The 27,262-nt window shown below is 49.3% G+C and overlaps 1 protein-coding gene across 1 annotated transcript; it reads right to left on the bottom strand.

Moving 5' to 3' along the window:
• Positions 1–46: 46 nt before the first annotated feature.
• On the bottom strand, positions 47–26,116 carry ldlrap1b (low density lipoprotein receptor adaptor protein 1b). Its single transcript, XM_084675402.1, has 9 exons — positions 25,855–26,116; positions 13,458–13,600; positions 12,171–12,283; positions 11,015–11,129; positions 10,360–10,432; positions 6,786–6,881; positions 4,510–4,634; positions 3,897–3,931; positions 47–1,314 (listed from the first exon to the last, which is right to left on the bottom strand). Exons 1-9 carry the CDS (start codon positions 25,937–25,939, stop codon positions 1,170–1,172), a joined length of 930 nt encoding a protein of 309 aa, XP_084531528.1. The 5' UTR covers positions 25,940–26,116; the 3' UTR covers positions 47–1,169.
• Positions 26,117–27,262: the final 1,146 nt, after the last annotated feature.

Raw genomic sequence — 27,262 nt, 5'->3', positions numbered from 1 at the left:
CGCATTTACGTCAGACAAGGTGTTGGTTTTTTTGGATGACGGGACGAACTTTTAATATATATTTTATTGAATTCTACCGTATATGGGTGCTACATATTCAATGCAAGTATTTCAATTAATTTCAAACTGTAACAAAATTGTAAAAAGTAACACTGTGATCTTATCAAAAACATCAACCCATATCCTTTCCCCCACCCCCACGATGTTAACTAGTCAAATATATGTAAGCAACATTATCAAACAAAACAATGGTAGGCCTACATACAGTAGTGAGCTTGATGGTAAATTAATGTCGTCGTCGTCCGTCCCCCCAACATGAAATTATGTGCTTTCGATAGGAATGAAGAGTGCAAAAATAGATCTTGCAATAGAAAAAAATATGATTGTCTTTTTTTATACACATAAACACACTCACGTCCACACACTCAATTAATAGTCATACAATACTGCACACTGCGAGTACATTTTCTTAAAGCCTTTATGCCCAAGAGGCAGACCACCGAGCCCAGAGCAGATGACAGGAACCACATTTGTTCCCTGCTCATTTTTGGCTTTACTCACTGGCTTCACATCAATCACCAGTGACACTGTCCCTTTGAGTAAGTCACACCTCCATCCACAGATACTAATGGAAACATCACAACAAAACCCTTCTGGAAGTTATACATCACGCACTGACCAGGAATGTCTTGACATTTAAATCCATGTTGATGTATCCATGTGAAATGGTGCCTTAGTGATAAACTTTTTCTCCACACCTCCCTATTGTTTATATACATACATATACATCATTTGGTGTACTAAAATACAAACAGCACATAGCATAACATACAGTGGGCAACCAAAAATGACATTTAATTTGTGGTGTACTGTAACAAAATGATGATGGTATGGTTGAGGAAGAAAACAAATGACACATGGAGTTGATATTGCTTTGGTTTGAGTTCTTGGGGCCATCAGGTTCTGGCCTCCCTTGGTCAGTTAGACACCATAATTTCCTCAGCCACCAGGTGGCGCCACTACGAGGTCTGCCGCAGGGATAAAGTCCAAAACACCACTGATGCTACCAGTCTCCCACATCCCCGCTTTTCCTTTCATCCGCATCTCTCTAGTTTCCTGCACACTTCCTCTCTTCTTCTTCCTCTCCGTGGCTGCGTTTGTTTCTCCTTTTAGAAGCCGAACATGTCGTCTTTCTCAGCATTGTCTCCATCTGTTTTGTCCCAGTTGCTAGGGGACAGGCACTCTTCAGTGTTCAAGTCCTGAGGGTTTACCCCAATGTCCAGGACCTGGGGGTTATTGCGAGACTCAGCGAGTCTGTGGAACACAAGGAAAAAAAGTATATCATTTGCTATGTTAGAGACTGAATTGTATTTTTCACAAACTCAATCGTGTTTGGAAAGGGGGAAGCCCCAACAAGCCAGTGTGATGATGAATGTATGACATGTGTAGTAAAATGACCGGCTACAAACACAATGTCAGCACTGGATTATCAGGAACTGTTCATGGAAAACATCAAAGTGATAATGTTGAGGCATGGGACATTGTATGGTGGAAAACTAGTCAGACTTAACACCAGACAGACTTAACACATGAACTCTAGTCAGCTCACCATGACATCACTCATTCAGTGCCGTGGCAACAACGGGGTGCAAATGGCTGATGGCGTGAGGCAGAACAACACACAACGAAAATAACGACACAACGTCATGATCTCAGACAAAATGCGTGAGTCTAAATTTTCTCTAAAAATTAATATTTGTCAATGAGAATGGGACAAGGTTCAGATACTGCTAAAGGTAGATAGGAGGACCGACACTGCCCAAAATGTTATGTACCGTTTATATGTCAATGTCTCTATGTACCTGTGTGTACTATACACATCCATGATGAGACAGGTGGGCTGAGGTGAGGGGGGTGAGGGCAAGGGCGAGTGGAGGAGGATGGTGACTAAGGAAGGAGGGAGATGATGGACACATGGAATGGCGTGTCCAGTTAATGATCTTGTGATTACCTGAGTACGATTCAAAACTATCCAGACTGCGGCTGGGAGGGGTGCAAAGGAAATGTCAAAGAGTCAGACAGCGCAAATCACACAGCTGGATCAACAGGGGGCAGGGCTGGACGTTTGTTGGTGAACGCCGCAGTAAGAGTCGGCTGCCAGCAGATGGCAATGCAGTCTCTCTAATGGCAAACAGGACTTGGGTTTGGCATAGCATTGGACATGGTGAAAACACCTCACTTCAACTTCTTGTGGTTAAGGACTATATAGGGAACGGGGGGGTTAGGTAAGCATACTACGCAGCTCCCAGTAAACTAAAAAACACACAGAGAAAGGGGAAAGCAATGCAGGTTCAAGCTGAGAAGTCCCACGGATCAAAACAAACAAGAGGGACAACACAACTCCCCAAGAAAAAGCGTTTGTTTCTTCCTACACAGAACAAAGGAAGTCTGTCGTCGAGAGTCCCCTCCACCTCTCAGACTGGAGGGTGGCAGGTGAGCTGGGGTATCCAGAGTGCTGCCACCCAGCAGTGCCACACTGTACAAGCTCCAACCCTATTGGAGGGACAAAAACCCTACTGCCATTAAACAAGCTTTTACTGAGAAAGCTCTTTCGTCGAACACAGAGGAAAAGACCGACCCCATTCCACCCCGTTCCTCCCAGGGGAGGCAAGGGGAAACAACAAGCCTGAACCAAAAGCTAAATAAGCCTGTCAATACACAGACTTTATTAATAGCAAAGTCTAGAGGGGGGGCGCAAGGTCAGGAGCTCTTTTTTGTGTTGCGGTCGTTTTTTGACTTCGAAAATCCATACGCAAAGTGGTGCCACAAGCTTGTTAAAAAGGTGCTACAACTGCCTGTCACCTTTAAAGGGACTCCAGTGGACAAAATGTCCCCTACAGTTAAATATAAGCTTCAGACAGGGAACTCTGAAGAGACAGATATTAGTATTCCTGGCTGACACCAGTCTGGCTGCACCATGAAACAACACGATCAACTGAAGTTAAATCTTGGTTACATGAAAAGCATGCCAACAGCTTGCTTTGAACAAACACAGGCTATAACCAGGTCTTCATCTCCTCCCGCTGAACGTTTTCTCAAAACAATGTACCCTCACCTCTCATTTGAGCCTCCTCCTTAATGAGGCCCGCTGAGATTAACTGTGCAGGGTGTAATTACCGCAAGCAGACAAATAATCATCTGATAACTGGCCTAAAATGGCCTCTTAGCGGCTGATTACAGCGAGTATAAAGAACTTGCTGAAGGTGACAGTGTGACTCGGAGACAGAGTGAGAGAGAAAGAAGTCAGGGAGAAAGAGAGAGAAAGAGAAACAGAAATAAAGCGCCATCAAATTAACTGACAAGAAATGCTAAACAGCGCCGTGGAAACTGAAAGCACCGATAAGAGTTGAATTAGACGGCATTACTTCAGGGCTGCGGTAAGACAATATAAACAAATACACATTAAGAGTCGCATCTCGGCTTCCCTAACCCCTCAGTCTAACAACCTCATCTGGGTACTGGTAGTTATATACAGACATGGGCAAATGGTCCGTATTTATCAAAGAGACCATGTTTGACCAAAACAAAAAAACTGTTCTGTTACCAAATGTAATCTCTCTCACTGTGTGGCCTAGGAGAATAGACAGAAGAAATAGTCCCAGTGGAAGCAGCCATGGCAGCATATGACTTGGGGTGTGCTGAGGCCTATAAAGCGAGCCCTTCAGGCTCTCCAGGGCCTGGGAGTGCACAGCGGTAAGCCATGAGGAGGGAGTGGCAGAGTTTACTGCCAGTCGAGGCCAAACCACTGGGCTATTTCCAGAACAGCTTGTGCGAGGAACTGCTGGGAAGAAATGGTTCATCGGGGCTGTAGGAGAGACGCAACCACGAGCCCTCACCTTGAGAACGCTTCATCCAGGCCGTCCTCAAGCTCCTGGAAAACAAAATGGCAGGATTAGGGGTTTGTGCCTTTAGTTTACACGTATTCATTTCGGACAAGGCATGTTGTATGGTTTGCGTGTCATCTAGGGAGTTCAGAGTCATTGTGAGTGTACACCTGATGATGCAAAAAGTTTGCTCTTAAACTATAGCACACTTCCTCCTGTTGGCTCTCATGGCCGGGCTGCTGAAACAACCACCGCTGTTTAATAGGGCTGGGGGGGGGGGAGTGGGTATATGTATGAGTGTGTGTGTGTGTGTGACACCCACTTTTGAACCCAACCCATCTTCCAACCCTGTAGTCTAGGTTTATCAACACAGGAGTGTCCCATACCATCCCCTGCTATGTGGACCGATCTGATAAGGCAGGTTCTTTTCAATGCACCATTGTCCCCTTGCATGGTAAGAGTCACCAGCACAGTACACAGTACATAAAGCCCCTGCATGTGAAAACACCATGCCTGGTCCTGTACCAGGAGTATCTATTGTCAGTATTGGAGGCAATTTCTCTTCTGTACATGTATTTCTCTGCTCTTATCAGGCCTGTGCAGTGAGCTGAGGCTGTGGTCTTACCCAGACAATGTTGTTGTTCTCTGTGGCATGATTGTGCACCGTGAACGAGTCTGCCTCGCTCCCTGAGTGAACCAGTGCCATGTTGGCCCCCTCCGCCAGGTCCAGAAGGTTCCCTGTGGCCACCTCTGTGACACAGGACACACACACACACACTTTAATTAAGAGACTACACCGCACATTTTCAGACACTGCCCCCTAATTCAAGCATTTTACTAAACCAAGAATTTTCGTTATTTTCCAACAGCCGTTTACTCATAATCCCAGTCATGATCATCAGCACGTTTAACACAGTAAACAGGGGCTATTATGAGCCTGGTGAGGCCTACGCCCTCCTTTTACCAGCCCCACCCCCCACACACACCCACTAATGTGTCTCATCAGCATAGCCATCTGTGGACTGTCCTTAGTGATGAGTGGGTGTGGAATAACCCCCTGACACACACACCTCACCATGGAGACATGACTAGCCTGTAATGAGATAGCCTCTAATGGCTGGGCTGCTGAGAAGACCACAGCTGTTTAATAGGGCTGGGGGGGGGGGGTGTACGTATGTGCAAGCCTACAGCCAGCCTTCTCCCCCAGTGAGGCTGGGTTCCACCTCTTGAGGGGACCAAGGTCAGTCATCGCAGTCTCTTCTCTGCATTTCTCTGGGTACTCTCATGGCGTCCCTTGAGCACCCTCGTCTTCCTGAGGGCTTCGTTATCCCCAGGCGACCTCTCCCTCCTGAAGCACGGCCCTCAGACAGACGAGCGACATCAAATGATAGACCTCAGCAGCTCCGCGCGGCGGCTCACCTCTCTCCATCAACACTGCATCATTGACATTTACAGCATCTTGCCTTTCACCCAGGAAGCAATTATCAGCCGGTGATTAGTCATCTGATATATCTGGCTGAGCTGGAGGATGGTGTGTGTGTGTGTGTGTGTGTCTACAATGTTCCCATAGTTCTGTCCGGGGTGGGGAGCTGGAAGAAAGGACTGCTGGAGGGCAGCGTCTGGGTGAACTACCCAGGGATGGAGGGGCGAACTGGGGGCCAGGGCTATCGGATTCTCGGCCCCTCTGATCCTACATCCGGGAGCAGAACAGCCATTGAGGACCTCTCAAGCACACACACACACACACACACACACACACACACACACACAGAGACACACACACAGACAGAGTGTACTGTGACAGCAGACAGGATGCTGGCAAAAGGGAGTATCATGTCACCAGAATAGCGCTGAATCGTCTGACAAAAACCCATTGCTTGACAGACTTCCAGAGCGAGGAGGATTTTGGTCCACACAAGTGAAGGTCACATAAATAGTGTTGGAACTAAGCCTGTGTGTCCCCAATCACTCTTTTATAGGTTAAAACCTTCTAAAAGCTCTTAACCTGTGTAAGACCTAAGCCTTCCCTGCATTTCACAGTGAACGTAGCCAAGAGTGCAGCACACACGGTATATTTAATACCAGGACATCAAACCTCACAAACATCACCCGCCCAGAAAAGTAGTCTGAGTCTGTTTTTGACTGTTCTTATTAGAGTGATTTTTCCATTCCCCTGTAGCAAAACTGTCAACATCCAAACCTGTATCCATGTAAACAGACTGTCAACGGATATTTAGGGGGAATTCAGAGGAATTTGATTCTGGCTTGGGGCCACCTGGCCAGTCGAATGGGAACATTGTCTCTAAGCTGGTGTTTTCAAGCTTGATCTGCTTGCTTACTATATCAGCAGCCCTCACCCATACAAGGACCGAAAAAGAGTGAAATAGGAGTGAGAAAGAGAGGTTGAGAAGGACCTGAATTAGCCGTTGGCAAAAACTCAGTCGAGGGAGCAACAAATGGAGCAACGAAAGCCGATGGGCTCTACAGCTCCTGCAGGAAACGATGCATAGTGATGTCCTGGAAACTCCTGGCTTCAACACAGAGCAGGAACCTGAGAGCCTGAAACAATGTGGGCTCCTCATGCAAACACAGCTTCCTGTGGTAAGACTTCACTGTCACTGAAGCGAGGGACGCCAATCTCCCTGACAGCCCAATGGAGTTTGTGTGCTGTATGTATTTATATATCCTCCCTCCATATTTGCAACATGGCCAAAGGAACCAGACAGGCCATGACACACAGCACATAATCCCAAAATAAGCACTTCCAGGCGACGACCTGAGACTCCTGGGGCGATAAGCAGTCGACCCTGGCGACCCGACCTGCAGCTCGGGTCAAACTCGGTGTGAAGTTGGTGTGTGAACTAGTCCCTGTACAGGGGAAAAAGAACTGTGCTGACTCACCTCCTCCTTTCAGACTGGCCAGGCTTGCAGAGCTCTCAGACTGGGAACTGCTGGCTCCCTCCCCATCCGAGCCAGACTTGACCCGCTTCTCCTTCTCTGTGGATAGGAGAGAGAGACACAGACACAGAGAGAGAGACAGAGAGAGAGAGAGAGAGCGAGAGAGAGAAGAGAAATAGAAGCATGAAAGAGTAAGAGAGGGGGGGGGTGGAAAAAGAGGGACATGTTAGGCAAGACACGAAGCAGATGCAAGTCAGCAAAACGCGGCAGTGCACCAATGATAATTTCACAAGTCTAGGGTGAGTCAGGGGTGGAAACTTAACAGAACATGTATTTATGTCCACAGCCACTGAAAAGAAGGGTGTTTATGTTGTTTGTCTAGCTGGTCATATTTGCTAAGGTGTGCATAGATGTGCACCACTTCTTCCTTCAAGTATTCAAGAGCCCAACAGTAAAAGTTATATTACAACTGCTCTGCAACACTGCAATCAGTTAGTGGAACATTTAAATGGCAGAAGAACCAAACGTAACGTGGGCCCTGCCCCAGGACCCAGCCAGGCAATTTCTCTTCCCTAACTAGACCCCTACAGAGGGTTGATGGAGCCACCTCTGTCCTCTCCAGACACTCTCCTGCTGGGAGCTGGCCTGGAGAGGCAGCCGGGCAACAGAGCCAAATGAGAAATGTTTCTCTCATTCTCTCTCTCTCTCTCTCCCCCTCCCTGTCCCTTACTATATCTCTCATTCTCTCTCTCCCCTCCCTGTCCCTTACCATATCTCTCTCTCTGTCTTTCTCTGTCTACACCCTCTCGATGTCTCTCCTCCTCTCCAAGGGTTTCCAACTAACATGCTTGTATATGGACATGGACACACACACAAGCCACTTTGGCAAGCATGAGTATCTGAGCAGGTCTGATAAGTCTTCAAAGGCCAGGTGGCAGCTGACCCACTGGAACTAATGCTTCCATTAACTGAGCATTAGATTAAAAGCACCCCCCCCCAGCCCATCCCTCATGAACACCGGCACGCGTTACGTCTTCTCCTCAGCCGTCACACGGTCGGAACATCAAAACCATCCCGAGGTGGACGACCACTGGTGGATGGGTTCCAAGTCAAAACCGTTCCTCCCCACCCCCCACCGTTATGAGATGGAAAAACGCCAAACAAATATGTTTGGCGTTTACACCCGGTCTACATCAAAGCCACAGTCTGCAATCTTCAGTGCACACTGCATTTCTCACGTGGCCCAGACGAGGAGCTTGGGGGCTGTAGATCAGACTCCTCTCCAGTAGTACTGAGTGAGCTAGACACAAACAACCAAGGAAAACACCCACCCCGTTTCTCCTGCCCACAATCCTCTGGGGCTTTGCAGCTGGGAGGGCAGACTCTAAGGCTTTCTTTTTGCCGTCTTTCCCCTCTTTGCCACGGGAGAACTCCCTCACTACTTCCTTGATACCTTCCCTCTGCTAACCGACCCGCCACTCTCCTCTACACCTCTGCTCTGCCTCCATTCTCCCTCATCAACTCCATTGTGTTGAACAAGGTGATAATGCGAGCCCCGTGAATCGGGGGGGATAGCTGAGCTTCGACTGCTCAGGGTGAACCTGGGAGAAGGGGTGGAGGAAAGGGGGGGGGGGGACCAGGAGAGGGAAAGGAGTGAGGCGAGGGGGGGCTGGAGAAAAGACTGCATGCGTAATTGGCGGTTGTTTAATATTCATTTCCGAGACGCGGAGCCAAACGGAAAGTGCAGAGCCGGCTGCCACTCTCGTGTTGCCTTGATCTCGTGAAAAAAATGAAATAAACAAAATGGAAATGCACACGCATTAAAACACTATCAAAGGAAGCTGGGGTAAACACAACACAGAGGAGAGGAGTGGTTTAAAAAAAAAAAAAAAAAGTGTACAAAATATGGTGCAGAGCATGTCGGGTTTGTGTGTTGTGTGTGTGAAGGTTTGAATAAATAACATCTCCTTCCGTCTCACAGTGAGAGGGGATCAATGGCGCAGACACACGGCTGTCAGGGGGCGGACCACGGGAGCTGCCCGTCGCTGTCACACTCCTCCTCTCTTCCTCCCTCACTGCTGTCTAGCCTTCCCTAGATCACTCTCCAAACCCCTTGCCACACACCCAACTCTGCATATCCCTTTCTCGGTCTGTTTTTGCCTCTCTCTCAAACCCCGGACACACACACACACATGCACACACAACATTTATTTTTCCTCCTTCTCTTTCAGTGAATAACAGGGAGGGTGGGAGGGAGGAAGGTTCAGACAAGGAAAAGAAAACAGGAGGCTGATGGAGGAAGAGGCATCAGGTGCCAGGCCGGATTGATGGCCACAAGCAAGTGCTCCAGACCCGAGTGTTGTCACCAGTCAGGAGCTTGACATGTTGAGCGTGTGTGTTATGTGTGTGTGTGTGTGTGTGAAAGCCCATCCTAACCATACAAGCTGCATGCAGTGTATTCCCAGCCTCAGGAGGTCCCGTTTACATAGAAGTCACACATGCAGTACATTTCAGACATGTTCTGCTGACCCATGGGAAAGCATGGATGAGCGTGCGACACTTCCTTCCCTACACAGCACTCTGGGTGTGTACGTGCCCATGTGAGCCGGAGACAGTCCTGTGTAAGAGATACTAAGTCGAGATAGCCAAACAACATGTAAAACAAGGTGAGAGCTTTCCACAGCGATCTCTTCCGTGTTGAATTCCAGTTTGGTTTTCACTGGTCCTAGCCTGTCCAGCCACCTCCACCCCCAGGGTTAGCATCCTCCCAGCACCTGTCAGCAGCTGTATCTCTCCATCCACACGTCACCAGCCCCCGTCACCAGCCCCCGTCATCCCTCCGTCATCGCTGCCTACGGCCCTTAGCAGCATGTTGTCTTTAATAAAGTGTAGCTTTTACTAAACCAAGCCAGACTTTCCTCTCCAGCTTATAGTTTTACTACAGGGGGATTTGTTTCCAATCAATAGGAACATTCCTGTACGTGTGTGTGTGTGTGTGTATATAACAGGTGTGCACACCCAAAGGCACGAGTGTACGCATGAATGTGCGTATGCATATTTGTCCGGGTGTGTGCACGTGTCATGGCATGAGCATGCGAGAGAGAGAGAGAGAGAGAGAGAGAGAGAGAGAGAGAGAGAGAGAGAGAGAGAAAGACAGACACAGAGATGGAGAGAGGGGGGTGGACACAGAGACAGTGGGGGAGGAAGAGAGAGAGAGAGAGGTCTCGTGACAGGTGTGGACAGGTCAAACACAACCCCAGCGTTCCACGCGCCTCCGGGGCACAGGAAGGGTCAAAGGCTGAACGCCTAGAGAAATGCGTCGTGTGAACGAGCAGGGCTACATGGAGCGCATGAGAACAGGAGAAACCGTCCGGAGGTAGAGAATAAAGGGGGTGATATGGGGGGGGTTGGGGGTTGTAAAAGGAGGAGTTGACAGAAAAAGAAAGGAAGAAAGATCGAAGGGGGAGGGGAGCAGGATAAATACGGAGGGACGGAGGGGAGGACGAGGAACGGTTCCGCTCACAGAATGTGAGGCATCTGTCACAGCTCTCCGGTTGTCGGGGGCGACCATGCGTACCTTCTTTGGCAGCCTGCCAGAATTCAAACGCCACTCTGAAGGCTTGTGCCACGGTTAGAGTCACCGCCTGGGCCTGGGGGATAGAGAGAGAGAGTGAGATCAAAAGAGAGAGAAAGAGATCGAGAGATAAAGAGGGAGAGAGAGGGAGATAAACACTAATGAGTATCATAAACTAAAGACGTTGATTGTGAGAAAGCAGAAGGGCTCAGTCACTGCCCTTGCTGCATTCTCACTAAACAGGAAGTCGAGACCCACACAGGGAGGGGCTCGGTGGGAACAGGAAGTAGTCGAGTAGCCAACCTGCCAAACTTCTCAATGGATGTTCAAAGAGGGAAGAGAGACCCAGGGTGGTGGTTCCCTCCTCTCCTTCTCGTGACTAGTTGTTTACGTAGCCAGGAGGATATGTTGCCTTTGAGCCAGAGCTAAATTAGGGAGTGGGGAAGGAAATAGAGGGAGTGGCACACCTACTCACTCAAACCCCCCCCCCCCTCCTCCCCGTGGTTCCCCTCCCTTCCACAGAGTGGAGTGGGGAACAGGGTCAGAGCCTCGCCTCCTCTGTCTCTACCTCTTTTTCACACTCATAAACAGATACAAGCCTGACTTATGCCCCCAAACCCCCAAGTGCACACAGACACACACACACAGACAGACTCACCACTTTCCTCTTGGTACAGAGGAAGGCATGACACTCCAGGGTCTCGTTCTGCTGGCTCTGGACGATGTAGGCAAAGACTTTGTCGTGCATCTTGTCGGCTGTGCAGTAAGATATCCTGGATGACAGTTGCAAACACATCCAAACAAACACATGAATGAGGCCTCTTTAATTAGAGCTGAATATCACAGAGTTTCCGGAGCTGTCCGCCCTAGCAGGGGCGATCATGCGACTCCATCTCTTCTAAGCCCTTAAGCCCACCACCAATCTGATTTAGACCCTTAAATCTTTCATTTCCACACCGCTTCCAATCCAGACACAGCACGCTCTCTACACACACACACTAGTATGCAGGTAGAAAATAAATAAATAAGTGTGGACATCTGTGGTGGTGTGTTCCCAAAGGACTTATAAAGTCCTGGCCTGTCCCTGTTTCCCCGCCCAAGTGACCGCCCAGCCCAGCGGCCTCTGGGGTTTTTATCATGATTGGACTGGCTCTGGTCTCTGTCAAATTAACTACAGACCTCCCCCCTCCCCCCTCCCCCCTCCGTAAGTCACGTTGGAGCTCCGGAACGTGCTCTGCTACACAGATGTTCACACCAGAGGGGTGACATCACAGGCTAATGATGTCATCGCCCGAGACCTGACCTGACTGACAGGTGTGTGGGCGGGTTCTGTAGTTAATTTGATAGAGACCATAGCCAGTGGGGAGGGGGGGGGGGGCAGAGCAGCAGACAGGAAGTTGGGGGGCAGGAATAATGAAACAACTAACATCTGCCCATGTACCTCTCCTCTCTTCCCTCTTCTCCTCACACCAGCAAACCCTCCGACTGTGAAGGGATCAAACGTCTCAATAACAAATGACTCTGATATGAAAATGCAAGCCGTTTTTTGGGGGTTCCTCTTTTAAAGGCACAGCTGCAGCGTGAGGACAACAGCAGAGTGGGGAGATGAGGAGAGGCACTTGGGAGATTTACAACAGATGTGGAGGGGAGAGCCCTGGGAAATTGAGGCATCTGGGTGGATCCATTTTGTTTACGGCTAATTTATCTTGCTAGCAGGGGCCTCCAGGGAGTGGGAGAGGTGAACCACACCAACGTCCACACCTCAGTCTGGGGGGTCACACTAGGACAACAGCTAGCCAGCGACAAGAACTGACCTGTATATGGAGATGTTCTCTATCAGCTGTCCGGAGGCGTAGTCGTAGAGGATGATGCCTCGCGGGGAGACCTTCAACGTCACCTTCTGGAGCTTCTTTCCGCTGGCTTTGGCCTGGAGGACACACACAGAGGATTGGGAGTGGTGAGCTGAACTCGTTCGAAACCTTTCTATCCATATTTTGATAACTCGTGCTCTGGCCCGTGCAAAACCGCCAAACTCTTGCACTTGAGTTATTCCACTTGACGTCTTTGAACCTCTACAAAACAGCCTTCAGAGTTCCCATTGTGACGTTTTCATCAAGGCCAAAAGTCACACAGCTACTCAAAAAGCTCTTCCGTCCGTCCGTCTGAGAAAAAGAGGAAGGTCTAAAAACCTCGAGGACAGAAAGAATAAGAAAATTCTATTCTCAAACAACATTCTCACAGAGGAGCCATGGCTCGCGCACAGCAACTCAGGCTCCAGAGGAAGGCCAGTCCCTGGGGGAGGGGATCCATGCAGAGACGAGACTTAAGGGAGGAGAGCAAAGCCTGCCTGGACTCGTGCACCACAGAGCTAATGATATCCCAAACACAGGCCGGGACGCACGACTCATTATAGTGCTAACAACACGTACACACACACACACACACACACACACACACACACAACCAGCTCTTAGGAGCTCAAAGCAAACACACTCCCGTGAGACAATACCAGAAAACATTCAAAACAGGACCAGAGTTTGGTGATGGGGAAGGAGTTTGTTGTAAAATACTAGGAAAGTCTATTACTGACTTGAAACACATGATATCCCATACGAAAAAGAGAGAGGTACCATGTTTCCAAGACATGTTTCTTGTTCTTAATGACAACAACAACTAAAGAAGCAGAACATTCACCTGAGCAAATTCCCTACGAGGCTAAGGCTATTGTGGTACTGTCGTGTGAACACACACACACGCACACGCACACACACCCCTCCTCCAACATCTTTGCTCTAATGTAATTATGATGGAGCTGCCAGACTTAATAACAATAAGGCTCCTGTGCGATCAAGTCGGCCAAAGCAATTCTATCTAATGGCATCTGTTGTGAATACCAGCACACGCCTGGGGAGAAGGGCTTGATTAAGGGCGTCAGACAGGTCAAAGGGGGCCAGTGTTGGAAAACAACTTCATTTGACATTTGCGTCATCATCGGCTGACAGTCTAACGTGCGTGCGTATGCACGCGCCGGGCGTTACGTGCGCACGCATCCCCATCCTCTGTACACGTCGACGTGCACCGTGCCCGTGTGTTTGACTCACCGTGGCGACGATCCTCTTGACGGCGGCGGCAGACAGCTCCTCCCCCTTGGGCTGCTCCACCAGCGTGACGCCCAGGTACTTGAGCTGGAACACCATGCCCTCCAGCAGGGTCTCCCGCGTGTCCGTCCAGTTCTCCGGCAGCTCTGGACACAACAAGCCACACGGCGCACAGGTGAGGCCTGCCTGGAAGGCAGCTTGATAAAAGCGGAGACATAGCGCTTCATTTGGATCCTTCTTTCGACATAACACAGGAGGGGCCGTCAGACACGCTACGCCCTCTCTGTGTCCTTGTCGGCTGGGAGAATCGAAGGAAATGCTGACTATAAATAAGGCTGATCTCCTTATACAGTTCTAAATGGCATTCCTATTTTGTCCAATAGGAATGCCATTCATTCAACATTTTACTCATGTCCCTTTAAGTGGACTTGTCATTTCAAAACCATGAAAGAAAGACATTGAGCTAATCTAATATTGCAGTCCTCGATGAACACGGGCCGTGCCAGTCGGATATCTGCCCTGAGCTGTGGAGCAGCAGTTCAAGGACGCCCTCCCTCCCTCCCTCCCTCCCTCCCTCCCTCCCCCCCTCCCTCCCCCCCTCCCTCCCTCCCTCCCTCCCTCCCTCCCTCCCTCCCCCATCCCCCCCCCCCTCCCTCCCTCCCTCCCTCCCCCATCCCCCCCCCTCCCTCCCTCCCCCATCCCCCCCCCCCTCCCTCCCTCCCTCCCCCATCCCCCTCCCCCATCCCCCCCCCCTCCCTCCCTCCCTCCCCCCCCCCCTCCCTCCCTCCCTCCCTCCCTCCCTCCCCCCCCCATCCCCCCCCCCTCCCTCCCTCCCTCCCCCATCCCCCCCCCTCCCTCCCCCCCCCCTCCCTCCCCCATCCCCCCTCCCTCCCCCCCCCCTCCCTCCCTCCCTCCCTCCCCCATCCCCCCCCTCCCTCCCTCCCTCCCTCCCCCATCCCCCCCCCATCCCCCCCCATCCCCCCCCCCTCCCTCCCCCATCCCCCCCCCCTCCCTCCCTCCCTCCCTCCCCCCATCCCCTCCCCCTCCCTCCCTCCCTCCCCCATCCCACCCCCCCCCCTCCCTCCCTCCCTCCCTCCCTCCCTCCCTCCCTGTGTGTGTATAAGGAGACAGCCTGGGGGGCCTGGTCACAGGACAGATCAACAGAGCGCCACAGCCTAACCTCCCTCCCCCTCTCTGCTGTACCATGGGATCCCTCATCCAAGGCCATGACGGACCACAGCCGCAGCACACATGCGCGACACACACACCCCTCTCGGGTCTCATAGGACCGGTCGGCCATTTGCTCATTTTCTCTCCCACACATGCACACCCTCCCACTGGCACCTCATAAAACCTTTATGGACCTGTCACTTGGAGATGTAGCCTATTCGCTAGGAACATGTGCTCCGTGTGCCAGGTTTACAGTCCTATCTGCCCCCCTCTTCTCCTCCCGTCTGCGGCTGACCTCTCCTGAGTGACCTCTGGACGTTTCCTGTTGACCACCGGGGTCATCTGGACGCGGCGTCCTGCCTCGGTCAGCCACGCTCTTCAACGAGACACGGGCCGAGTGGGGGAGGTGAGGGGGCTGTGGCCCAGATGGAGGTGGTGGGTACTGGACACATCTCACTGCAACAGTTAAGTTGTTTGAATTGAGCTTCTCTCTGACAAGTTTGAATCCCAAACAAGCAGCACTGAGAAGGGTCTCCAGGAGCGGCTGTGTCAGTGCGCTTCTAAAAGAGGAGCTCGTCTCCCCAGGGAACAGCGGAACACTAGGGTTTTCCTCACGGGCGTTTCAGAACCAACGTGGAGTCTTGGCTCCTCCGAGAGCACAGGAGCAAACACTCCGGCACTCAAGGTCAACGACTTGAAAAGTGCAACGTGACTTTCCTTTTGAATATCAAGTCCAGTGCCATGAGAGCAGCCGCTAGCAACGCAGAGCAATGGCTGTTTGCACACCTGCGGTGGAGAACATTTCAACATTTCAGAAAAGAGAACCATCAACCCTCTTATCGTTACCTTGGCTTTCACTTCCTGGTAAACATTGTACTTTTCAAGATTTTACTCGATATACACACGGTGCCCTGACCTCTCAGAGAGTACGGGTGCACACACACGGTACACACAAACACACGCGCTTCTATTTTCATGACAACCCCATCATCAAGTCCTCATCTGCAGACTAGACAGCTAGCTGAGCTTGAGTGTCTGCAACAAAGTGGTCTGTAATAGTCTGTATGCAGCCCTAAGCCGTACTTACCCAATGACAGACTCAGGTGAACGCCCAGGACTGAGGTTAGCAGCTCCAACTTAAAGCCTGGTTAAATGGGCTCTCTGGTTCCATTAAACCCTGCCTACTGACTTAAAGCACTTCATAGCCAGAGTCAACAGAACGCTAACCGTATCCCAGATTGCTAATAAGCATACACGTTTATCTTTGGAGTGGTTTAGGATTTCAGTCATGCTCGAGCATTAGGTCCTTGAGTCATTTCACTAATCAAGGTCATTGCTGAAAAGTAATGCAGAAACAGGGAGTAGATCTGGCTCGGGGAACCAGTCAAACTCCTACAGAACATGAACTAGATTTCCCCTCGGTCTATGCCTCCCATCCTCCCCTTCCATGTCCACCCTCCCTGTTCCCCTGGTGCTGGAGGAGCAGATCTGGGGGCTTCTCTGTGGGGCTGGCAAGGAGCTCAGTACCAGGAGTGAGCTATCTGCAGAGACTCAAGAGAGGGGGGGGGGGGGTGTGATCAGATCGACGAGGAACCAGCAGGGCAGGCCAGCACACAAAAACCAGCAGGAACTAGAAGACTTCTCTCCGTGTGGGAACCATACATAACCTAGCCTACTTACACTGGATATGTGTTTCAGACCACTGGTTTCCTTAACAACTGGTTACGCAATAATCGACTGTTCGAGCCTATTCGGCCCTTTGTAAGACAGAGAGCAGTTTATTTCTCACACACACACACACACACACACACACACACACACACACACACACACACACACACACACACACACACACACACACACACACACACACACACACACACACACACACACACACACACACACACACACACACCCTGCCCCCCGATCCCAGCAGAGGCGGTGGTGATTAGTGCACACACTTCAAAGGCTCCAGACTCAGAGCTGGTCAACGAGCGCTGCTGCCTGCCTGGCGGCCTGGAAGTGGGCGGGTGTGCGCTGGAGGAGCGCTGAGCTGCGTGCAGGGAGAAGCGGCGGGGTTTGGCAGCCTCTCTGAGGGCCGCAGCTGGGCCCTGGGACTGTGGGGGCGCCAGGCAGAGGTGGGAGAGGGGAGGGACACCTGGGGCGATGTGGGGAACTGTGGAACCGTGATCTTCAAAGCCCGCGTGGATCTGGATAATGAAAAAGGCCAGCGTGGGTTGGACCCGTGTGCGTTTGAAGGGCTTGATCTGCTGGCCCGTGAGGGGCAGGTGCCGACGTGTGCTCCCGCAGGACGCCATTAAGAACAGGCCACCTCACACCTCCTGCCAGCCCCTCAACACGCACACGTGCACTGAATGCATCCGCATACTACCCATGAGAACACACACACACAAGCGCCTTCACAGCACACACTCATATAGGGGGGCATGTTCAGTCTGCATGGGCAAATGCGTATTATGAAGGAAAGCCCAGTGAACACAACTGAAAACACTCACAGCTTCATGGCCTGCCGACAAGAAACACAAACTAGTCTACTTGTTTATATTGGAAAGGTCAAGCCAATGGAAAAGACTGAGGTCTAACAACTCTAGAATAAGAGAAACTATAGAGGTTCTGTAGCTTTTCTATTCAAATCCAATTCTAAACCATGTTTTTGTCCTTTTGTAACAGCAGTATCACAGAATATAAAAATAGGAGTAAGAAAGTCCTTTTATCTCAGTTAAGATAAGACATTACCATTATTAATGATATACAAAGGAACAACGGAATAGGCCGTGATGCCTTTAGGCTGACTTCAGAGTAGCCAGCAGTTCTTAATCAGGTTTCAGGAGGCCTTCTAGATGCCAGGCCAGTCTGACAGAGCACAGCCTTAACATGTGAAACACTTACACACTGGCCCTCCGCAAGACACTGATACTCCCCTTGGAGACTTGACATTCTTGCCAAGGTGTCAGACTAATCTCTGTGCGTGTGTGTGTGTGTGTGTGCGCGCGCGTGTGTGTGTGGGGACAGAGAGAATCCCAGTCTGTAAGTCCACTCCTGCCTCGCCTCCTCTCCTTTTTGGAATGACAAGTCCTAACACACCCTCACCAGGAGCCAGGGAGGAGGAGCAGGAGCAGGAGCACATGAACTCAAGCTGACACCCACCTACTTCCTCTCATCTCACCCTTTTAGCAACACACTTCATCTAAGCTGTACAATCCATTTAAAGCGACAGGTCCTGACATGGCTATCATTTGCGGCCCTACTGTATTACAAGGACGGACAGTCAAAGAGGAATTATGGCTTTGAATTAAAAGGCTTTAAAAAAAGTTACTGTCAAGTCGCCAAGATGGGGAATATTAAAAATAAAAATGATTATTATTACCCTGGCACAAGGTGCATGCCCGACATGATAAGGTATGCAGTTGGGAGCTCTCCTCTTCGCCAGCACAGCTTTGATGTAGCAACCAGAACCCAGTGCAGAGGTCCAGAGTCAACACAACGCGTCCGCAAACTCTGCCAATTTCCTTCTGGTCTGGCCAGGTTGTTGAAAGGCCCTCATAGCCTAGTGACCTCAGGGAGGCCCTGCCGAGGCACTCTGCCAACTAGATAGCACTGGGAACATGAGGAACACGTCCTGCTCACATCTCAACATTCTGTGTTCGTCCCCCCCGCTTTGCAGATGACAGTCACGGTGCGTGACGAGGAAGGGGACGGGTAGTGCTTTTATTAGGCCATAGATTCGGTTCCACCGTTCTTTCAGATACAGCAGATATAACGCCCTGGCTATTTACTAGGGTGGAAAAGTACACCGAGATGCATCTCAAGTTATGAATAAAATACTGATAATAAAGTTGGAAGAATAATTAATGGATTTATTCTGCATGTTCAATAATGGATCAAGTTTAACAGGGGGTATGGGAGAGCCATGTCCAGAGTCTCTGAGCAGCCTGGGCCTCTCCACTGCTCAGCTCTGGTCTCATCAGGGAGGGGTGGGCTGGCATCAGAGTCTGAGACAGCGCGGGCATGGACCGAGTGGGTAAGAAGTGCCGGGGGGGTAAGAAGAGCACATTGGGGGGGTAGGGTGAAGAGGCGGCCCTGCCAAAAGAGGAAATGAGGCCGGCGATGGAGAAGAGGGCATGCAGAGGGTCACAGCGGGTCACTGAGATCTCTCTCTCTCTCCCCCACCAGAGCCAGCTACTGTAGCCTGGACAGTTATAAGAGAAGGAATCCTGTCCTCCAACAGCCGACAGACTGTCGCCCAGGGAGGGGGTGGGGGAGATGGGGAAAGCAGAGGACTCTGTGGAAGAGGGATTGGGGGAGGGGAGCAGGAGTGGGAAAAGGAAGAAAAAGTGATGCACAAAAGAGAGAAAATGGAGGGGGGTATAGAGGTAGTGGCAGAAGCACTACTAATTCTTAAACACACTGGGGGAGGGGGGGGGGGGCGTAGAGGAAGGGGGGAGGCACAACACCGCCAATCTGACAGGCCATTACGTTTCATTCAGATGTGTGGGGACGGCCAACCGCCTTTAATCACCGTGGAAACAGGCAAAGGCTCTCGGCGATGCTGCAGACAGAGAGCTTGGAGCCTGAGGAAGAGATCGAGTGAGCGGGCGAGCGAGCGAGCGAGATATTCAAAAGGAAGACAATGAAAAAACACACAAATAATTTGCTGTACGTGCATATCCACAGCGTGACAGACTGGGGTTTTATCGCTTCTATTCTGGTCCAGACACAAGATCTCGGGACGGGAGATTTACCCGCCGACAAGGAAGACGCTGACAGACCTGAACACAGGACAAAATGACGCCAAATAGACACACTCACAGACAGACGTTCTTTTGCTTTACCTGACACCTGCGCTGTGGTGACAACACGGATTAGGTTTCAGGAAGTCTTCAGCCACAACAACAGAGTGCTGCCATGCAGGCGAAACACTCACACAGCTCACTGGAGTCCCAGGCGCCTGTGGTAGCCCACCACTCTAGCAGAACTGCCAGCAGAGGTGGAACTGTCAAACTGAAACTCTGCCTATGAGTCAGCAGCAGTGTGTTGCACGTACAGATACTGTACATGAGCCAGCAGGAAGTGGGGGCGCTAGTCTCACATATGAAAGCAAAGACAAGACTTTCGGGTCTGTTAGCAGGCCCCCAAGCTAGACAGCTGCTCCAGCAAGGCATGCCTGCTGTATAAACAGTTTTCCCCTTTCTGTGGAAGACAAACAAGCTTCCGACGACTATTGAGAGCTTACTAGTGTGTCGTCCTGTCGAGCTGAATGATTGAGTGTGTGGCGAAAATCTTGCTGGCTTCTGTAAGTAACTTGCAGTTGGCAGCCTGTGAATAGGGCATTGTTTTGAGTGGGCTGGACGTCCTGCGCACCTGCATACCTGTCCACACCCACAATATGACAGGGACTTCCTAATGGACCTCGTTTCCCCCCCCTAACATGTTCACACAGTCACATCTCACAGGGGTCTGGACATAACCAGAGATTGCTGTGTCTACTGGAGTCCCCTGTCGCTTCCACAGACACACACCACACACAGTTCAATCATAGACTGTGTATTCCCATCCCTCAACTGGGGAAGCTGGAGTGAAACCCTTCAATTTGCCACAGATTTCAACCGAGGCAGAATGTGGGACAAAGCCCCATCAGTGATGGATGTGTGTGTGTGTGTGTGTCGTCAGAAGTGAACAAATCTCACAACTAAAACAAGAGACCTGGGAAGCAGTGGACCAAGCAGTTGGCAAAGGAGCTCAGACACCAGACAGTAGTGTGTGTGTGTGTGTGTGTGTGTGTAACGTCATGTTACCGTCTCAGCAGTGGACAAACACTAAATTACAGACGGGCCACAAAACAAACTGGATTTCGACCCGACAGAGCGTGTGCCTTTCCGATCAATAGCCGGAAACTGCAAGGATACACCTATAAATGCAGCCAATCAGAGATGCAGCAGGCACTCATTTCGTTGTAAGACTGAGGGGGGAACAGAGTCCGGCCCTGAGGTGAACGAGAGCTGATGTAAGGCCTCGTCTGACCCATCCATCTTCACTCACCCTACAGTGAGGAGCGGACAGTGTCTCGAAAGAACCTCTCCTTCCAGCTATATTCGATTCCTATCAGAGTGTTTAAAGCCCATTTAGGAACCTGCAGAGTCAGCCAAGGAAAGGCAGAGAGCAAAAGTGTGAGCGAGCGAGAGAGAGAGAGAGAGAGAGAGAGAGAGAGAGAGAGAGAGAGAGAGAGAGAGAGAGAGAGAGAGAGAGAGAGAGAGACATAGAGAGAGAGAGAGAGAGAGAGAGAGAGAGAGAGAGAGAGAGAGAGAGAGAGAGAGAGAGAGAGAGACAGAGAGAGAGAGAGAGAGAGAGAGAGAGAGAGAGAGAGACGTCTGGAGGGGACTGGAAGCGTGATGGAGGAAATGGGAAAGACAACCGAATGGATTCTTGCCCGAACATGAAGTGAAGAGATGGGACGAACACCAAGCAGAGCTTGGTACCAGTCTGGTCTGTGCACAGAGACATAGAGGGGAATGTTTACTGTGGGAGGAAGGACTGAAGGGGCATTGTCAGGCTCCAGGGAGAAAGCAAAAAAAAGAAAAGACAGAGAGAGAGAAAAAGAAGAAAGAGCTGCAGTTAAAGAGAGAAGCTGACAGCTTTGAGTGTGTGTGTCTGGTGGCCGTGGGGGTGGTGTGTCATGTCCAGTGATGGTATCTGCCTCTCCCTGCCTGGCACACACGCACGCAATGCCATCACTATCTCTGTTCCTGCCATCAGAGAAGTTTACATAATGTCACATACAGTACGTATGCACTCTAATTGCTGTCCAGTTCACTAATGGAGGTCAATACGCCGTAAGTAAGACAAATGGAGCATAGTGCCCTTTAATGTCCTCAAGGCAATGTCCTGATTCTCCTTTAGTGTCCTTCATAACCCCCCCCCCCCAATCTCCTGGGTGCATTCATGAATTAAATGTGCTTTTTTTTAAATGTCATATCAGACCATCTAGTCTCAGATTATTATTATCTGTCAACAGCAATCCTTGTAGCAGTTAAGTCCTTGTCTTGGAGAAAGCAAAGTGTTACGTAACACTGGAATTATCAGCGTCTGATTTGGCGAACATCCCCCCCCCCCCAACCCCCCCCTCCCAAAAAACTCCAGGCCTAGTAGTTTGGTAAAGGGAAGGGATTTAAAGCAGATAAGAGTCTTATCGCCTACCACTAAGTACCAACAGAGACACGTGTTGTTCACTGCAGGTCAGATCCCCAGAGGGAGTGAAAGTGAAGAGGAAGGGAAGCTGAAGAGCAGAGGAGGGAGGAGGAGGAGGAGCGCTTACATCACTTAAGGATTATAGGAGTGGCCGCGCCACAGTGTTAGTCCATGTGCTCCTGGGCGACACAGAATCAGTTTGTCCACGGTTGAGCTTTAAAGAGCTTGCTGCTGCAGTAGGTCGTGAGTCAAGCGGGTCCAGGGCATCCTTACAGTCCCGGCTGACAGGTTAGACAGCAGAAACAGCTCTGCAGGACAGCCGGCAGGGATGGGTCAATCTGAGAAACCAGAGGACCACTTTAGAGTAATAACGCCTAACGACCCCTCCGCTCATCCTTCTCATGTTTACTGTCATCCCTCAGACTTCGACAGAGTGAGGAGCAAGGAGCTGGGGGGAGGGGGGGGGGATTATAGTGAACGGGGGCTGCGGGACAATAAATAACATCCCAGAGTTCCCCTGGTCGGGACAGCTAGTCCGGACGGCCACATAAATAAACTCATACTTTAATGGGATTTGTAGGCCTTCAACTTGCTGTAAATAGCCTCAGGTGGCGTTCATTTAGGCAGCAGCCCAACCCTTCCCCTTCAGAGGACAATAGATGAGTCTGCAGAATTGCAATGGCCATATCATGTAGGCTGGCCTTAATCAAAGTACAACTTACTCTGGTTTGACAACTAATGAGCCAATTCAATATGGCCTGAGGTTCTCTGGTCTCTAGCACTGCATTTTAATGCACACACAACCAGGCTACTTGTTGAGGGCAGATCAGACACCAAAGAAAACAAAGACAATCTACAAACCAAATTGATGCTTTCGCCAGAGGCTCGGATTCTACGGACCCAATTCTATGCAGGCAGCAACAGTGACAAAGCATTATTGTGCCTTGCACACACGACACACACACACGTGCCTTTGTACGCAAGCAGCAGATACAGGAGGACTAACAGAAGCATAAATCACTGGGGACTTTACAACTCCATAAAGGAATCCTGCAGGAAGCAATCTCCATTACAGCCTGGCAGTGCTTTTTGGATGACTTTGTGCAGGGGACACAACTCTACGGACTGGACAGGACCAGCAGGTACGAACCAGTCAGTAGGCCACACACAGTTAACCAAACTGCAGTTCGGACTTCCTTCATTTCAGAGGAGAAAATTCCACTCACTGGGTAGGAGACCCAGATGTCAAGTACAGCTATCATTTGAGGCTTCTTCTCCAAGCATGTCTTAACATTGACAACAAAAAAGCTACGGAGATCACATGATGACAATGTATTTTCAGTGTTGAGACACCGACAGGTTTAGCATTCCTCCCCTCTGATGTTAGTCAGGGCTATACGGTACGTTTAGTTTGTTACATATCAACATCGTGTCCATGAAATGATTTTGGTCTAACGCACGCATTCAGCAGGCAACTACCACCCATTGATATATCATCACCAGTGTTAGCCAACACCTCTAGGTGAGAGGATAGAGAGACCAAATGGTTAAAGGTCATGTTACACCCACTTGGAGGTGCACCCCACGTCCATCTGTTCCTCGGGAAACTGGTCAAGCAACACAATCTGGTCTCTCTACTTTCCAGAATCAACAGAGCTCTTGTATGAAAGCACCAACGGCCATAGAACAAAAGTAAATGTATGGTTTTGCAGTAGTTGAAATATGAAATTGATGGCCTTAAAAGAGGGAGTGAGACAGGAAATGACAGGTCTGACATCTGATTATAAAAGGCAAGAATCTATGTCTGTCTGCCACTTGACCATCTTGAGAACTGGGCACTGCTGAAGTTGAAAATCGGTGTGTGTATTGGTCGGGACACAGGGGTGTTGTTTTGGATGAGCTTGTTTAGATTGGTTTGCATTCCAGATAAATATATATACACACACACACACACACACACACACACACACACACACACACACACACACGCACTACTAACTGTTCAACACTAAGCCATGTAGTGGCCTTAGTGTACGAGACACGGGCTTGCAGTTAAGGGTTGGACAAAGCCCAATGAAGACAACTCTATGGTCACTGGTAATATATCCATTGAGAGCATGTTACTTTACCAAGGACTGAACTCAAGTAAAGATTTTAAAACAAAAAGGCCAAGCCAAAAGAAGGTTGATGGAAAGATAAGAAGTAACCCATCTTGTAGTGGATCACCAATTTGTCATCAGCACAATATTGTCAACTTACCAACAACTTCTACCATGTAAACTATGCTGCAAAATTCATGGTCACCATGGAAACATCTGCAGAGCATGACCACATGTTTATGGTCTATCACTGACTGACACCAGCATGTACAGTATTAATAGTGATCTGCCCTGCAGTGGAAACTTCCTGTTGCCAAGCTGAGACGAGTTGCGGTTCATCAATAGTTGAGCTGAGGTGCTGTGCCGCAATTGCCACTGATACCCAGCCACGCATTCTCTCACGGTCCTGGTATTAAACTGCCAAAATCAAGGTCTGTATTTATGTTTGAAACCTGTGCGGGCTATGAATAGACAGCCACGGGTGAAAGGAAGTCCAGTGAGTGTATGGGTGTGGACTTATGATTAAGATGTAGCCTAGGTTAATCAATTCAGTCTCAAAACGTTACCATGGTTTTGTGTGAGGAATATGTATTATTATTTTACAGACCCAACAGGGGCTGTTATCCACGCGTCCACTGTGCCTGGCACAGTGAGTAGGGATTTGGAACAGAAAGAAGGCTTTTAGAATGGGTCATTATATACCCAGAGAAAGTGGCCCCAACAACGCATCGATGGCACTGCATGGCACGTGCCGCATCTTGCTGCCAATTGCCCCATTGTCTAGGAGAAAAGGGAAAAGGCAAGGGGAGGGGTGTCGTTCCCCTTGTGGATCCACACAAAAAGGTTACCAGGCAGCAAAGCCTTCCTTTGAAAAGCCATACTACAGAAGTGTGGTCATGTGCAACTGCCTGGGTGACTGCTCATCGCGGACATTGCATAGCTGCCTGTCTGTGACAGGCCACTGAAGCCAGAGATCAAAGCTTTTGTTGGATTGTAAGTCCAGAAGCTCCAAACAGCAATGGAAACCTGCTGAATGAAACACTGTCTCATAAGCCATATCATGTGAAACGATATCACAAAAATGTAAAGGTAGTTACAATGCATCAACATTTGCCGTATGCCGTATTTCGAAAGGGTTTAGCTTTTACACATTCTACAACCACGATACCTCGTGAATGTTAGCTAACATTCTTTGCAACTCCCGCTACAATCACATAATTTGTTTCTCATAAATGTATCACCTAGCAACAGACCGTTGCCATGTTTATTTCTGTCCGCATACGCTTTCTTTCTACCTTTACTACGCAATAAAATTATGAGTTTTTAACCTGCTTGATTATTTGTTTAGTTTGTCTCTGTGAATCTGCAAACTGTTCGTTTTTAACTCAAGTGCCTCGAGCGCATCTGGAATACAATTGTAGTTAACTGTCTAATGTGTGCCTGGTGACGTGGCGAAACAGGATTGTGGAGAACCTCGCATGTGAAATGCAAAACCATGCAATCAAAGATATGTTTGTCATCTTTAATCTAAATGTGTCCTTTGTAAACTTAGCTACTTATAACACTTTCAAATGAGGGGGTGGCTAAGCTTGGTCCTGTTGTTGACAACATATTGACAACAGTGAGGACGAAGTCAAGTTCAGACAGTGCCTGTGGCACTGCGCGGCATCTACTACAAATCCTACTACAGCGTATATAGCAAAACGATGAGCAAAACGATGTGTAAGAGATTGGAAAGCGGATACTAACATGCGACACTAAGCTAAATTCTTAGGCACACCTATCGTACGACTCACGTCAACATCACAAAGTAGCAAACAAATACTAGCTGTTGTCGTGGATAGGATACTTCACTATTGTTTAACTACCACCATGCTACTACTAGCTTTTTGGCGTAATGCTATCGGCATGCTTCGTATACTCACTTTTATGCCTGCCCACACCCCATGACTGTTTTGCGAGACTGGGGCTCCGAATAATTGCCCTTCCAGCCGATTTCAAAGCGTCCATATCGTAATCCAAAATTGGGGCAAAGAGCCCAAAAAGCTTCAATCTTGTCTATTAAAGCACCTGGCACGGTTTGTTACCCTCTCGCTCCCAAACTTTTCAGCTGTTTTTTCTCCCTTGCTTCGCGGACAGCCCAGAATCGATGGATTATCATGTTCGTTCCCACTGGGCGGTGTTATGTATGTAAATTAACCGGATAATGTACATGACGTGTGTTTGTGGAGTCACGCGAGCAGGGTCGCTGCAGAAGCTTGCGCAAGTTAAAGACTACAGGTCTAATAAATAAATACAAATTCTTAAAATCTTTAGCTGTCAATGTTTCATTTGGCAATTTATGTAAATTGTAGTCTACATTGTGCCATTACCATACAAATTTGGCATTTTGTTCATATGGTTTATATTTTCTAAAACAGCGAAACAATTATTAAACGAGATAACTCATTTCCATTTGAGTTTGAAAACCCTTTCTGCTTCCACTCATGGACTATTTACCTAGTGTTTAATGTTTAGCTTCCCTGACAAGATCTGGCTGACATGACAGACCCACCTGACTGTCTGGACTGGACAGAAATCTGTAGGTTGGCAGTCTCAGGGGTAATTGTTTCAATACCTTTTCCCCAAATATATTTACAAGGCCGGGGTGTTCTCTTACGGGCCGTGTGTTGAATCACAACCCACCGACTACTCACACATTCATGATTGCACATGCTATTCGAAAAATCCTACCCAACCTGATCTCAAAACATTGCACAGTGTCATAATACACATACAGGAAATAACCAAGCCAATAAATGAAGAGCAACAGTACGGAGACATTATAATTCACATTACTAATACATATCATTTTGGAAGTTAATTGTCCAGCGATACTGACCAAAACCTCCAAGATTAAATAATGACCGCAAAGTCATGACATTAATGCTCCCCAAAAAGGCACAACTTCCTGTGAGTTGGAGTTTCTCAGGACTTCCTTTACTTTAGGTAACCCACTTGCTCCTTTAACTGGGGTGTAGTGGCAAAGTACATGATGGTTTTTACTACTGTAATGAACTCCATAGATCATTTTATATTTGCTCATACCACAAGTAATTGCCTGCATTGTAAGTCCTTTGTCCATTGAAGGTGATGATGTTGTTACAACAGTCCACAACCTACTCTATTATCCACACTTAGGCATCACTGGCTCATCCCCACATCATTGCAACAAATAGCCAATATAATTCCATTACATGAAATCTTTATTGGAGATATATAATTAATAACAAATGGTCACTACTCCCAATATATAAAGGGAAAGGCTTGGGGCCCTGGAGGAATGTGTGATGC

The sequence above is a fragment of the Hypomesus nipponensis genome, chromosome 3, assembly GCF_054491055.1.
Source record: "Hypomesus nipponensis isolate SF chromosome 3, ASM5449105v1, whole genome shotgun sequence".
NCBI lineage: Eukaryota > Metazoa > Chordata > Actinopteri > Osmeriformes > Osmeridae > Hypomesus > Hypomesus nipponensis.
This window is presented reverse-complemented; position numbering and strand designations above follow the sequence as displayed.

Coding starts and splice junctions, on each gene's coding strand:
- ldlrap1b (XM_084675402.1), bottom strand. CDS start 25,939: ATGGACGCTTTGAAATCGGCTGGAAGGGCAATTATTCGGAGCCCCAGT. Junction 10,433..11,014: donor TCTGTACCAAGAGGAAAGTG/GTGAGTCTGTCT, acceptor TCTATCCCCCAG/GCCCAGGCGGTGACTCTAAC. Junction 1,315..3,896: donor CTGGATGAAGCGTTCTCAAG/GTGAGGGCTCGT, acceptor TGTGTTCCACAG/ACTCGCTGAGTCTCGCAATA.